This window comes from Anabrus simplex, chromosome 5, assembly GCF_040414725.1.
Source record: "Anabrus simplex isolate iqAnaSimp1 chromosome 5, ASM4041472v1, whole genome shotgun sequence".
In the NCBI taxonomy this organism is placed as follows: Eukaryota; Metazoa; Arthropoda; class Insecta; order Orthoptera; family Tettigoniidae; genus Anabrus; species Anabrus simplex.
The window spans coordinates 197,873,344-197,889,252 of NC_090269.1; the positions used below are offsets into that span (position 1 = coordinate 197,873,344).

A 15,909-nucleotide genomic window follows, 5' to 3' on the forward strand; every position below is an offset into this window, starting at 1 on the left:
CGAATACAAAGTATCGAGATTTTGAACTCGCGTACCGGTAATTAATGCGGTTTCGTGGTCTAACATGCCCGCCTCTCATCCAGAGGCCCGGGTTCGATTCCGACCAGGTCAGACAATTTTACCTGGATATAAGTCTGGTTCCAGGTCCACTCAGCCTACGTGATTAACTTTAATTGTGGAGCTATCTAATGGTGAGATGGCGACCCCGATCTACAGAGCCAGGAATATCGGCCGAGAGGATTCGTCGCACTGACCATGCGCACCTCGTAATCTGGAGTCCTTCGGGCTGAGCAGCGGTCGCTTGGCAGGCAAAGTCCCAGTGGGGCTGTAGTTTGGTTTGGTTTAGGAGTTTTGTAAGATTATAATTATACATATTTCATTTTTGTGATGTTTAGCCAAATTGTTGATGGTTTTCATTCATTCCCGGATTTTCCGTTTTCCCGTATTGTACGTTTTATTTTCATGGTCCCTCGAAAAACGGAGAATCGAGGTTTCACTGTATTACCTACAAAGACCATTTTTGCTCAAAATGAACTGTGTCCATCATGCAAGGAAAGGCGTTTCCAAAATATTAAGGGGAAATCTCGGACCCATCTACTATGCTGTGGCATCCATTACATGACTAAATACAGTTATGTATGCCTAAAATTCATAGGTTCACCATACGAAAATGGGAGGTTCTCACTTATTGGACCCCCGTTACATTTTGCGCTGCAAAAAAAAAAAAAAAAAAAGGGGGGGTGTCTAGTATATGAGTAAATATGGTACTTCTTATATACTATGTTATGGCAAAGATATTTATCATCATCTTACATCACAAGATTCTCCAATGACCAGTTACAAATTTTCTTGTCCAAGGTTTCATTTTATTTAATCCTATTTTCAAGTGGGACACAAGCTTTCAACAGTATCTTACCTTCCCTCCAGTCCTTCAGAGGTGAGATATGCCTGTTTACAGGCCTCGCTAACAGCACTTGCAATGTTCTTGTCGTGTGACTGTAACACCATGGACAGTAGGTAGGATATACATTTGTTAGCTTCTGGTAAACCGAACTGATGGGCGATAACAAAGAATTCAACAGCCTCCACCACATCACCAGCCTGCACAGAGCGTAGTAGCTGGCAAATGGCTGGTATAGCATTATTCATTTGTTCCATGAAGGTAACTTTGTCCTAAACAAAAAAATTAACAATACGTTCCTTTAAAGACTGTGGTACTTGAGTTATAATTATTTACAATTGCTATAGTAGTAATGTTGTCCTCTGCTAGCTCCATCATGAAGGAATCCTACATAAATAAGATAAAACCTATATAAATCTTTTTAGTTTCTTGTTAAGGAAAGTTGAGAAAAAGTAAACGAGCCTTTGTCAAAAAAGGAGCAATGAATTTCTTCCCCTGGAAAAATGACAAAATATCTGTAACAAACTTTCAAATGAGAAAAATTCTTATATACATAAAATATAATAATAAACAATATATTTTCAACATTTTCGTGAAATAAACACACACAAAAGATCAGAATAATTTGTATCAAATGCCTTCTAAATTTCTTCAACAACAAAAATAGCAGCAACTCATTCATCAAGTACTGGTAAGAGAAGGAAGTGATATACGTATGTTCTTCATCCCTTCAGTGACCAGCAATCTTAAGACATGCTGAAATACTAGGATTTCACCTCTTAACATGCCAGTACTCAAACTCACAATCTTGAGTACAGAGGGTGAGCATTTAACCAAATAGCAGCACTCAGCCAGTCAGGAATGTTACAAAATAAAACAAGAGAATAACAACAAAAATTTGCAGATTGAAATCATTAACCAGAGTTTCCCAACATAAACATTTTTTGCGGCATAACTTTAATATGATAAAATGAAACTTACAAGATACTGTACTAGATGAATCTACGCAATTTGTATAGCACTTCCAATATTATATACTGTACAACACTTTCTTAGTTTTGAGAATATTACAATATGTATGTAATGAAATACATGATTTGTTAAAATAAACAATATATTTGTGCAGAGAACTAAAAATTGCATGTCTTTTCTATACCTTCACAAAAGATGACCTCTCCTAAATCCTTTGCAATTGGCAGTACTTTAAAAGAACAAATATTTTAAAATGTATGTAGCAACCTCTCAAATAACACCATTTTCACGATAAATCATCAACTGGTATTTCCTATTCCACCCTTCAAAGAAGTTTCAAGGCAAGTCATATCAAATGTCACATGTTTGTTGGTACAAAGATCATGTTAAAAGTAATGATAAACAACTTCTTCCTTTCTTTTTCCTTTTTTAAAATTTATCAATATCGTACAACCAAGTGCATTGTTAGTCTGCCATGTGGCCTAGCTGTAGTAAGCCTGGCTCTTACCAGGTTGTCCTGGGTTCAGTTCCTGGTCAGACCAGGGATTCTTTTACCTGGATCAGAGGGCTAGTTTGAAGTCCAGTCAGCCTGCAGTACAACAGTCTTTCTATTCTAAAGGTAGTATCATAAACTAACACTTATTGTTTTATAGTCCTAGACCTTAATGGTCACCTTATTTTGTAAGTCAGGGAACAATTTTGAAATATTAACATAAATAATATCTTCACATTTTGTGAGTGCCATTGAGTACTGTGTCTGTGTGTGTTAACATAATCAAGCTATGTATTTTTCAACAACAAATCTTTTAGGGATATTAAGGAAATGTTATGTTTAATAAATGATATTTTAAGGAACCTGAGAGTCTTATTCAAGAATACACGCACCACCCAGTTTACATTCCTGGGAGGGCAGTCCAACATCTTCACATCCTGCAATCCGTCTATTCATATTATCTTTAGTTGTCCTTATTTTGTGAATTTGGTTTATCGTTTCTTTGCTTACTATTATTGTTTTCATGTCCATAACATTACCACGCGATACAGGAACACACTAAATTAAAGAGTATATCTCACCACCTATCAAACATGGAGAAGAAGAAAGACCAATTATGTGGTTAAAAACAGAAAATTCTCTGAAGCTTATAAAAGGAGGAAAATCACCAGGAGTAGATGGATTATCTGCAGATATAATCAAAGCAGCAGGCATACAAGGTCTTCAGTGGCTACATTGAACACTAGGAGTAATCTGGAGAGAAACCAAGATACCAGATGAATGGAAAAAAGGATTGATCATACCAGTATTCAAGAAAGGAAGCAGATGAAAGTGTACAAACTACAGAGCAATTACCCTGCTACCACACTGCCTCAAGATATTGGAAAAGATCATAGCGAAGAGATTAAGAACAAGGATAGTACATCAATTTGAAGAAGAACAACAACACGGCTTCATAGGCAACAGAGGAATAGACCTAATTTTTGCCATTATACAACTAATGGAAAAGTACTGGTAAAAAGGGAAAGATCTGATTGTAGTGTTCCTAGATATAGAAAAAGCCTATGACAGTGTTTCAAGGAACAAAACATGGGAATGTCTGCATAAACTAGGGGCTCCAAGTTCTCTAATTCGTAAGATGCAATTGCTATATGAAAAGTGTGAAAGTAGTGTACAAATAGGGAATGGTAGATCTGAATGGTTCCAAACAGAGAGATGTACAAGGCAGTGCACTATCTCCACTACTTTTCCTTGCACTCATGGATGTAATCATTAAAAGAAATTAAAGCTGCAGAACCTGGGGATTTGAATGCATTAGTGTTTGCAGATGATGTTGCCATTTGGGGAGAAACAGAGCAAGAAGTCCAAAGGAAATTAGATTGATGGGTAACCAAATTTAAGGAATATAAGTTAACTGTGAGTAAGAAGAAAACAGTAGCAATGAAACTGAGTAGAACACCCAGCAAATGTGACCTCAAACTTCATGGAGAGAGAATTGAATGTGTAGAAAGCTTAGCATTTTGGAAGTATTGTATCGAACCAGGGGAGTGCTAAATTGGAAATCCAGAACAGAGTGACAAAAGGTTCCACATTCTTTTATCAGGTACAAAATCTAGTGTGCGCCAAAGCAGTTCCTATAAAAGCCAAACAAACAATGTTCAAATCTTACCTCTTGCCCATCATGACATATGGGTTGGAGACCTGTGTGTAATATTGAAAAGAGACATCAACAAACTGTAAGCATGTGAAATGAAATTTTTATGATCTGCTATGCAAGAAACAAGAAGAGACAGAATTAGAAATGAGTGCATTGGAAATGACCTGTACGATGGAAGAAAAACTACGCAATGCATGGTTGAAATGGTTTGGACATCTGCAAAGGATGGAAGAGACTAGAACCCCCAGACAATACTTGGAAATGGCAGTACCTGGAAGGAGACCTGTTGGAGGTCCCAGAAGAAGGTGGCTCGGCCAAATAAATGCAGACCTTATCGCGAGAAAGGAACAACGCTGCAGGATGTGAAAGGAGAGGAAATCTATAATGACAGGAACCGATGGGGGCATATTGTCCACAAAAGTCCTACCCGGTGCGCTGGAAGGATACTCAGATGATGATGAATCTCACCACCAGACCTTTATATTTATAACACAGCATATTGACTACAAGAACATCTCTATCATGCTGGGTTCCTACAATAACATTCATATTCTCAACAATAACTATAATTTGTGAAAGAAAAAGAAAGTACTGTTACTCATCAGGTCTTGCTTCTTTTCGTTCAGCGAGGTTTCTAAAAGTAAATAATATGCCAAATCTGTACGGAGTTAGGAAAAGTTTACTCTGATAAATTCTAGTCCTCCGAAATCTACATCTCTAAAAACTTCCGAAACATCTGTCTTATCTCGACCTTGGCTAGGCCTGAAAAACTGGGCTGTGCATGACATGATGGCCACACCACACGAGTTAGCACAATCTAAGTGCACAGAGGAAACACAGGATATCACATTCCCTGTCATAGATTGCCAACCACCAGGAGGCAAAACACACTCCTTTCTGTGCATGCCATGAAAATGCATTAGCAACACAAGCTGCGGAATAATAATAATAATAATTTAAAAACCTGGAGAAGTTATGGTAAGTTTCTAAATTAGAATACTGGATTGTAGGATCATGACAGTTTATTCAGGCTGAATTCAGTGAAAAATCGCATGCCAATCTGAGTTTTATTCATTCTTTTGGGCTGTAGCAGATCCATCATACTTGTTTAAACATATGTTCATAATTTTTTAATGATGTTCATATTTGGTTGAAATGGTCATTACTAGAGCCCGGATTTCATTGCACTATCAAATCTCAAAATATGCATGCATTCATGCACTATCACATAGCAAAGCATGCACAATAAACTGGAAAATATGTACTATCAACATTCAGTTCCTTTTGAAACAATGTACAACTTTCTCTAAATTGTCTTGATTTAAGCTCATCCGTTCATCTGTCAGCACATTTTTAAGCACAGAAAATAATTTTTATATGTCATAAGAAGTGACAGGTGCATACATAAATGAAGACATATGGGACAAAGTGAGGTCAAATTGTACGTCTTTTACATTTCCACCACAATACGTCTTACATGAGCTTGACGATTTCAAGATCAGGATTTTAACTGATCACTTTGTTCAACTTATATCTAGCTGCCGCAGCTACTTCACCATGCGATGATTGCAGACACATTTGAATATCCTCAATAACTGGTAACGATTACCTGCTGTGATAACAAAGTGACGAGTGAGAGTTCTGGGTAGGAAAATCCAGGATAACAACGGAAGAAGGTTCAGTGCAAAACCAAGGTTTTTAAGCTGTTAGTTCAGTAACGCAGCATCACAGAATTGTGATACAAATTTTGTTTTGTTTGTTTAACATAGACAAAGAAATGAGCCGTCAATGAGTAATGCACAATTTACGCTTCAATTTATAACAATGTATAACCGGGATAGGTTATTCCTAAGAATTTCAGAGATCGACGTAGTGCCTTCTGGCTTACGTCAATGTTTACTCAAGCAACAGATGTACTAAATTTGGTTGTTACATAGGATGCCAGGAATACATTCTCTCCATCTCTCAGCTGTAGGCATACTGTATAATGTGGAAAAAGAGTCTCAAATTCCACAAAACAACATTCATAAAAGGCACTATCATGCAAGTTAACATGATATACGCGCCAACGTCACAAGGAAAGTCATATTATGCAATATTAAATGTCCAAATATTCACTATTGAATCTAAAATCTTCAAAATATGCATTATGCATGAATTTTCTCCTAAAAAGGCCAAAAATGCAAACATGCAGGGAAAAAGAACGGTTTCTTGGAATCATTCAGCCATAAAACGAATATTTGCAAAGTTTGAGAATGATAACCAGCTTATTTAAAAACATGCATTTGCATGGAAATCTGGGCTTTAGTCATTACGTTTGTTTTCATATAAGGTTTTCAACGAATATGTCACATTTATTCAGGGTAGCAGTGTGATGTCTGGTATCCTTTTGTAGAGCAAATTTTTCAATGTTTGGAGTCAGGTTTTTTGCACTGGTTAGACTTATGACAGTTTTTGAGATGAACATATGACATGGAAGAAAAGATCTAGTTTTTACATTATTTCATTCTAGAAAACCGATTTCCACATAGGTTTGTAGCATATACATACTAAAGATTTAGCCAGCCAGTTTGTATAAGAGCAGAAACATTTATTTAGAAAAATTTTGGTAGAAGTTGAGAAGATTTCCTAACCACAGACTATATTTTTCTAGAGATTTGTTGGTCACTTTGTAGAGTTGCAGATTTGGAGGCAGAGAGAGAGGGACAGCAACTACTGTGAGGAAGGTAATGACGTAGGCCAGAGAGGCAAAAGTTCAGTGAGAAGGAAATGGCCTTGAACTTGTCCTGTGCAGTCAGGGCCATGTTGCTCGCCATCAGCCGGGACCTGATCTAGGCCTGTGAAGATTACATGTACATCCAAATGTAATAAGTGTCACGAGATGTAACATGCTACTACTCACTTCCAAGTACTCCACTAATTTGCGCTGGTTTGCTACTTTATCCTCTACTTCACTTGTCTCCTTTCTTTCTCCATTACTCGCTCCTTCATTCATCCCTGAATCCACAACATTTGTTACAAAGATATTTCTCAACAACTGTATGTAATACTGCATCTGACCCTCAACATCCACACTGGGCCTGAAAACAGAAGAAAATGCACCATGTTGTAAGTTAGAGTATGAATACATTTTACATATTCAGTACATTTAGTAGTCACATGTTTTACAAAACCTTAATTAACTTTCTCAGAAAGCCCCACAAATAAGACAAACAAAAGACAATTGTGTGTTCTATTAGCAATTAGATAAAGAGTAAAACACTGACAAAAAAAAAGGTACTTATCTTAACAAATGGGCTGCAGTGAGAATTGGTAGTAGAAAGAGTTCTTGGCTCAAGCTACTGACCCCATGACAAGGTTCATAAGAAGCCAAGTTGTGATAGCATTTATACGGTGCGGAGAGTGTGTCATAGTTATCCTTCTAACTGCTTTGGTAATGCAGCGAATGAGCAATCACATGCTGGAAAGGTGAATGAAGGTCACCATATGTTAGGGAGTCTTCATGAAGAAAGTAGAAAGTTTGAGACGCTTGCATCATCATCATCTGTGGAGCTGTGCTAGGCAGAGATGAGACTTAGTGTGTGTGTAGTATTCACTTGGAAGACAACAGGGCCAAGTTACGGGCTCTCTTACAAAACGTTTTCTTCTTCTTTCGGTGCCTATCCGTTTCGGATGTTGGCGATCATGATGGCTATTTTCGTCTTGTTTGTGGCAGAGCGGAGCAGTTCAACTGATGACATATTGCACCAGCCTCTAAGATTGTCAACTTGGAACATTGAGACATACTATAATTTTCATTCTTAGTTTTCATGTCCACAAAGAAATTTAACTGAACAATGGATGTGTCAAGTTGTGTTTTAAAGAGAAGACTGGATATCACAGTGGATATTGACGTGTGCACTATGAAGACACATTAAAAATATAAGCGGAAGTCCTGACTTCAGTAACATCAACAATCTTGGACAAAGGGCCCACTAACAGCTTTTCTCAATATACTGCATGGTTCAGTTTGGAGTGTGATAATTCTTTCTGCAGACAGTAGATAGCATTAGCAGTATTGTTGAAGCTATCCAAGGACATTGTTTTTCCCTAGATTACCAGCACTGTATTGCTATATAATTTTAATCCATGCGGTTTGAGTAACTGATTGGTAAAGATGGCGGGGCCCAGTCGGAATGTTTATGAATCGCTCGATCGAGAAATGCATGAAATATTAGAGGATAGTGATTCTTAGTTTAGACGTGAGTTAGATTGTGAATCGCTGAATGATTTTATTACTAGCAGTGATGATGATATTGAGTATGAAAAGAGAAGAAAGTCACAAAACATGAGTACAGGTGCTCAGTCCACTCCCTGTACAAGTGTAAATATTCCGAGTTTAGTGACGACTATGAAACTGTAAATGGTGTTGATATATTTGTACAACATAGTGCTGAACCATTTTTTAAACCCACTCAGGACACAGCTCCTCAAATTGAAAACTTCAGTGTTAACACAGGGGTTAAATGCCAGGTGGGGGAACTCTCAAATGTTTTACAATTTGCTGCTCATTTCATGAATGATGAATGGTTTTAAACTAACAAGTACTATAGACAAAATCCATGAACGGCTATATCTCTGAAAAATCTGAAATGGAGAGATGTACTGTACCTGTTGGGGAAATGAAGTTCTTTATAGTTTATGAATAATAACAGGGCAAGTCAGAAACCACTCTTGTGTTTATATTGGAGCTCAGATGAACTTATCGCCACGCCTATATTTTCAAACACTATGAGTAGGAACAGGTTTTTCGATATATACATATCTGCACATTACCGACAATTCGGAAGTACGCATAGGCCAATGTAATTTCACTTCCTAAAAGCCCAGGTTCGAAACTCCTATCCGATTACCATCCCATTTCGATTCTCCCTGCTCTCTCCAAAGCATTAGAATGGTTGGTACATGCGCAAATACTGGAATACCTTCAGGCTCACTCTCTTCTTGACCTGCTTCAATCTGGCTTCAAGAAGGGTCATAGCACAGCAACTGCCTTACTCAAAGTGACTGAGGACATCAGACAAGCAATGAATGAAAGACAAGTGACAATACTTACACTCCTTGACTTCAGCAGTGCTTTTGACACGATAAATATCCAGACATTGCTGATGAAGCTCAAATCGTTTTTCGGTAATGTTGCTTTAAAATTCTTCACCGCATATCTTACAGGTCGTATGCAACATGTTATAGTACAAGATACTGCTTCTCAGTGGTGACTACGCAAGGAAGGACCCCCCCCCCCCGAAGACTCTGTTCTTGGTCCCCTTTTGTTTGTCTTCTATATTAATGACATCTCCTCTAAAATAAAGTATAATAAAGTATAATAGATATCACCTCTTTGCCGACGACCTACCAATTTAATGCCACGTTAATATAAATGATATATCAAATGCAATAAGAGATATTAACTCCGATCTTCAACAACTCAGTGTGTACGCCAGTGAGAACTCTCTCCTCCTCAACCCCCAAGAAACTCAAACAATCATTATCGGTTCTCAGAAATTATTAAACATTATGTATAAAAATTATGCTCTTCCTCCAGTGACATTAAATGCCACCGTAATCCCGTTCAGAAACGAAGTGAAGAACCTAGGTATGACCCTGACTGAAACTCTTGACTGGTCTGCACACGTAAGAAATACATGTGGGAAGATGTACGTGGCACTACAACCTCTGAAACGACATAAGGACATTTTGCCACAAGACGTAAAGCTAAAACTACTCCAAACTTTGATACTACCAATACTTGACTACTGCGGCACTGTCCTCATTGATGCGACCCGTGAACAAACTATGAAACTTCAACGAGCATTGAACTCTGGTCTTCGATTTGTTTTTAACTTGAGTTATGATGCTCACATAACCCCTAGTTACACATTTCTTTCCTGGCTGAAACCCGAGAGGCGACTGAAATTCCACGTACTTACGTTGCTATATCAAACTCAGAAGGAAAATCCACCCAAATACATCTCTTAAAATTCCATTTATTATCCTCATTCCATAATTGTAACACAAGATCTGGCACTTCCCTTGCTATTCCCGTCAACCACTCTTCAATATATAACAGATCCTTCATTGTAGCTGGGTCACGACTTTGGAATTCACTCCCAGCTGCTGTCAGGAACTCAAACTCAATATCAAAATTTAAGACTGCATGTAGAGATTACCTGTTGAATACCGCTGATTGTTTCGTGTGTATGATGAGTGATGACGTGTGCTGCTGTTGTTGTTATTGTTGTTATTATTATTATTATTATTATTATTATTATTATTATTATTATTATAGTTATTATTACAGTGTAATGTACATAATATTTAGCTTCTTACTTATGTACTTTTATGGTCATACTTATATTTAAAGGTTGCCTTACTCAGGCTGTAAGAGTTGGGAGCACAGTCTCCTTGGCTGAATTTGTAGAGCATATACCTAAGCTCTTTTGTTAGTTCTGTAATAGATTTCTGTGTACTATTGAGTGGGGCCTTTGGTTGGCCGTATTTGACCGTTGGAGCAAAGTACTCCTGAAAATTGGGTTTTGGGAGATATCTCTCCTTATCTATCTAACTAAACGCAACATTGGTGACTTTGGAAACTTGTAAATTAGGAGCTTGAAGCTCAAAAGTTGTAAATTACCAATCCTTGAGTTTTCTATTTTGTATCAAAATTGCTATGTACCTGAAACCTTGTTCTATCACCAAGTGAAGAGTTTTGTTGAAATTTAATATTTTGAAGTTTTAAATTAATTTTTGACTTGCGTAGATAGACTCATTCCAGCCCACAACTTCTTTCACCTCTGTGATACATGAAAAACGATGGTGGTAGTAGTAGTAGTAGTAGTAGTAGTAGTAGTAGTAGTAGTAGTAGTAGTAGTAGTAGTAGTAGTAGTAGCAGTAGCAGCAGCAGCAGCAGCAGCAGCAGCAGCAGCAGCAGCAGCATGTGGCCTCCAGAAAGGCCTGGTACAGGTCCTTTGAGTTGACGCCTGATAGGCGACCTGCACATCTATAAAAATGCAGCCCTAACTATGATGAATTCTAATGCTGAAGACTGCACACACACTCAGTCCCTGAACCGTCAAAATTAACCAACTAAGGAAGGTTAAAATCTCTGACTCTATCGGGACCCCTTGGACCAAAAGCCAGCACACTAACCATTTAGCTACGGAGCCAGACATGCTCATACTAAACAAAGGCATCAAAATATTGCAACCATGGTGAACGCGATGAAAATAAAAAGTGTGACTTTTACGCCATTTCTTTTCACTTTCTTTCACATCTCGTAATAATTGAAAACCTTTAATACCAGTTCTCTAATTGCAGATTAATGTTATTCGAGGATATTACGGTGATAACTGCATTTTAATAAAGATTCCGTAGACCCTTCACAACAATAGGTTAAGGATCCAACACAACGCAGCTCAGACAATGTCACAGAGATTAGAAATTCAACATTGTGCGTCTTGGACGATGTCAAAGCGAGCTATGCTAGGCTGCAAACTTAGGAACTAGTTACAAGACCAGGCTGGCGAGAAGACTATACACACGGTATGAAACAATCATATTTAAAATTTCATTTTGGTTCCGTATTTATGCCACTGAAAACGTACAAATACAAAAGATCCACCAATTTTACATCATATATTCAGATAAAATTATTACCTTACACGAAACAATCGCTCTGTGACTAATTAAGAAGTACCCGGCACACACTGTGACGATTTAAAACAGTTATTTTCTTATTTCTGACGAAGGTGGCAACCCTAGCCAGCCAACAGCAACACAGAAAATGGTGGCAAATCTGAGTTTTACAGTGCATCTGTTTTAATCCTTGTAAATAAATAAGAATACTTCTAGTGGCCAGTTAGTGGGTCGAGAAGCGTTGGTATCGGGAGGCTTATAGGGGTGGTTATATAGTGTGGTTGCAAGTGAATAACCTGTCCATTGCATTACAGCCTATAAGATCCTTGCTGAAGACTAGCAACCATGAATCGCTTCTACATTCTCGAGTAACAGGTTGGTGCTATTCTATGCTAGAGTATTGAACTTTCACTCGCATTCAAAAAAACTTTCCGATTTTTCTTACAAACAATCGACCAATGCAGGAAAGTTGTGGCTGGGGACAAATAATTTTTGACGAACAATGTGATAAAAGGATAGTTCGAGGAACGATAGATTCAGCGAAACTTAACATTGGTTTATATGGAACATTTTTGGAACGAACAAATTGAATGATGTGTATGGTAAAACGACAGTTCCAAGAATGATGCATCAAGGTTCTACTGTACAGATGTTTAGCCCACATTTTCTAGGGTCTTCCCCATGTGGGGTGGTAGTCCTAAATAGGCCTGCCCAGACACAGACAGAGGACTGAATTCCTGAATAGTTACAGTTCTCAGAAAGATGATCATCGCACATCTGCCGCCAACATGCAGGTAGAGAGCAGAAGCTCCCAGATTCACCCGAAACCCTACCTTCCTTATTCTGCAGTACAAATGAAATGACACATGCAGGGTTGAATACTGGGACTATGAAGGACTGACACAGACTCGAAATATAGTATAAATGTGCCTTCACAGCCAGTCCGTCTGGCGTGACCTCTTCCACCTCCATGACCATTGAGAAATGAATAGTTAACATTCCTCCTCTATCTGTTTTGACATTAGAACAAACAAACAAAAAAGTGCTTGATGGATTCCAGTGTGATTTCCTCCAATGAAGGGCCATCACCCCACCTAAAGTGGCCAATCTGTCTGAAGCCATTAGCTCTCTCAGGAAGTCTGGATAGTTATCAGCATCCAACACTCGGCACTGAGTCATTGGCAGTATGGTCTACTCCATTACCATAGCAGGAAAACTAAGATCATTTAATAAGCCCCAAAGTAAATAAAAGAACTAAGTTTTTATTTTAATACAAAATATTGTAGGCATTTATCAGTTCTATAATGTAAATTGCTGACAGGTGACAAAATTTATCTGCCGGTAGGCAATGCACCATAGTAATGCGACGTAATGTAAATACAGTCCAAAACTCTGCATCACTGGTTTACACCACCTTAAATTTGTTTCGACTATGGCTAAAAGAGCATTTTTAAATGTAACACTTTTTATGGAAATGAACATAATGTTTCATTCACCATGGCTAGACCTTATACTAAATAATGCAGTTATCTATGAATTACATGACACAGGTTTAAGAACATGCCAGCTATATAATGCATTTTTAATGTAGTTGCCTTTGCTGTAGGACCTCGTTAAAGATAATCGTGCATTCTTGAAAAAATTAAGTGTTTTGAAAAGTCACAACAGAATTATTTTGGTTGTTAGACGACATCATAAACAGAACAACAGAGAAAGTGATAGATATCTTAGATTAGCGATTGACCCAGTAATTTATATAATACGTTGCACTAAAAGTTGCATCCATTACTGGAAGATTGTGGCCTGTAATTCAATTGTCTGTGTTGTCAGCTTAACCCGATGAGTGCTATGCCCGCCTATAGACGGACTGACGCGGCCGGTCCACCAGTGCTACGCCCGTCTATAGACGGTTCGCGAGAATTTTAATTTTTTTTAGTTTCCCAGTTCACTTTCGAGTGCGAATTTGATCTCTGAAATGTTGTGCCATCTGTTGGGCATTATGTAGAACTAACTGATCAGAGATTATAGCTTCAGGAAGTAACTTACAGAGCTTTTTGTAGACGTCTATGGAGTTCATCTGTGATGTAAACAAACATGGCGGATCAACAATCTCTTTGCTCTTGCATCAATGTTTATTTCGGATCACAGAATCTTTCAGTTATTAACCACAGCGGAAAGTGATGATAGAGATAATCATTTTAAGGAATTGTTAAGTGATTTTGAACGTGAGAATGATAGAGAGAGTGCCGAAAATATTGTACGTGAGAGAGAAACAGAGCCTCCTAAACGAAAGAAGACAAACATGGGGAGTACAAAAGCTATTTTATCGCTAATTTCGTGGCGGATGCATTACTTTTCTTCACCAGAGTTTCAGGTAACTGTGAAAGGCTCTGAGGGCCAAGCAGTGTTTGATGACAACCCGAAAATTATTGATGTTTTAGAAACTTTTGTGCCAGTGGAGTTTGTGCAAATAGTTGAACAAATCGGCATCACAAACAACCAGTAGAAAACATTTAACTATCACCACATTCCAGGTTTGGAAAGTATTTTAAAATATCAACTTATATACTTCTAAGGAGTTACATGTATTAGTTGCCTACAGATTTTAGGAAATAATATTACTTTGGGCTCTTTACTTTGTATAAAGATAATGCACGAATGGGCACATAAGTGTAATTTTTTTTCTCTCAAAATAATATTGAACATAAGTGTAGGATTTTCCATTTGCATTTAGATTTATAAACAACCAACATTTATATACATTTTAAGCTAATCACTCCACTGATAAGTTAAAAATTGAGGCTTCTACAATTTTTTTTTACATACGAATGAAAGAACTCAGCACTGAGGTACTGGTAACTCGGCAGTTAAAAGGTTAAGGATGGCTTTGTACTTCAACATTGTACGATAACTTTTGTAGGGTCTACGAACAACGTTGTACGATAACTTCTGTAGGGTCTATGCACTGTGTACATACTTTTTGCATTATTAAACATACAAAGGTGACGTTTAGAAATGTCTATCTAGCCGCAGTTTTGTCAGAACTTTTAACCAACAGGCCACCTCCAGCAAGTTAATTCTGGTAACTTCGCAAGTAACTGGATCAATGTCCGAGGGTTGGAACTTAAATAGTGGCAACACTGCTGTGGAGACGCTATGCAACGTAATCTAATACTGTTGCTGATAGCACACGTTGGTTACATACATACCTTACCTCAGAGCAAACGGACTCGCCCATCCCACATCACCTGCATGCACACAAGCGAGAGAAACACAGTCACTTGTGAGCTAGCAGTCTAACGTAATGTTGTCACTATGTTTTCCAAACAGGAACAACAGAATTGGATCAAGATTGAATGTGCCAGAGGTCGTACAGCACGACAGTGTCATCAAGGTCTTCAAGAGGCTTGCAGTGAATCTGCATTGCCTTACAGAACAGTGGCACGTTGGGTAAAAGCCTTCAATGATGGTCGGCAAACTGTGGCGGACATTCATCGAGCAGGTCGTCCTATGAGCGTCCGCGTTACTGGACAGTGATCGAAACCCAACGATTCGTGAGCTCAGAACTGTTGCAGAGATTTGACAGGCAGTAGACCGCTCCATTCGCACCATCAACAGAACGGCTCTGCTAAAGGTATACTACGACTTCGACATCGCTGGCAACAAGTTATATATGACGCTAGTGACTACACTGAAGGACAGTAAAGGTTGCTAACATGTAACTCTTTTGTATCTGTTGTAAATAAACAGTTGCCGCTATTTAAGTTCCAACCTTCGTGGAATGCTGGTTTTGTTTCTCCTGCACAAATCCTGAGACAAGCCTATCAAATTTGTTGTATTTTCCAGTCTTTGATCCTTTTAATGATTCTGTTGATGTATTAGCATTCTTAAACTTTTCTTCATCAATCTGCCAATGTCATATGTTACACTAAAAAAAAAAAAACACTAAATTTTTCTCATTCGGTACATTTATTGTAAAGTTTCTCCTATTATAAAACACATGATTTGAAGTTTATAACAGAACCACTCTCTCCTTTATTTAACTGGAGTGATAAATACACTTCTGTCCACATGATCCAACATGACTGGAATAGTGACCAAAACTGAATGAACACAACAATGCCAAGCCACACAACAATAGGTCAACAGCGATACATTAGAAAAAAATGTTAAAGGCCAAAAAATTTTCTTTATTCATGATCTCCAGCCCAGATC

General features: G+C 38.0%; 1 protein-coding gene across 2 annotated transcripts in view; it reads right to left on the minus strand.

Moving 5' to 3' along the window:
• The window catches only part of Cap-D2 (CAP-D2 condensin subunit), a 410,800-nt gene that overhangs the window by 133,847 nt on the left and 261,044 nt on the right, over nucleotides 1-15,909 (minus strand). For both annotated transcript variants that reach the window (XM_067148430.2, XM_067148432.2), the window contains exons 11-12: nucleotides 6,926-7,103; nucleotides 917-1,173 (exon numbers count right to left, since the gene is read on the minus strand). In XM_067148430.2, coding sequence (XP_067004531.2) covers nucleotides 917-1,173; nucleotides 6,926-7,103 — 435 coding nt within the window. The remainder of the gene's footprint in view (nucleotides 1-916; nucleotides 1,174-6,925; nucleotides 7,104-15,909) is intronic.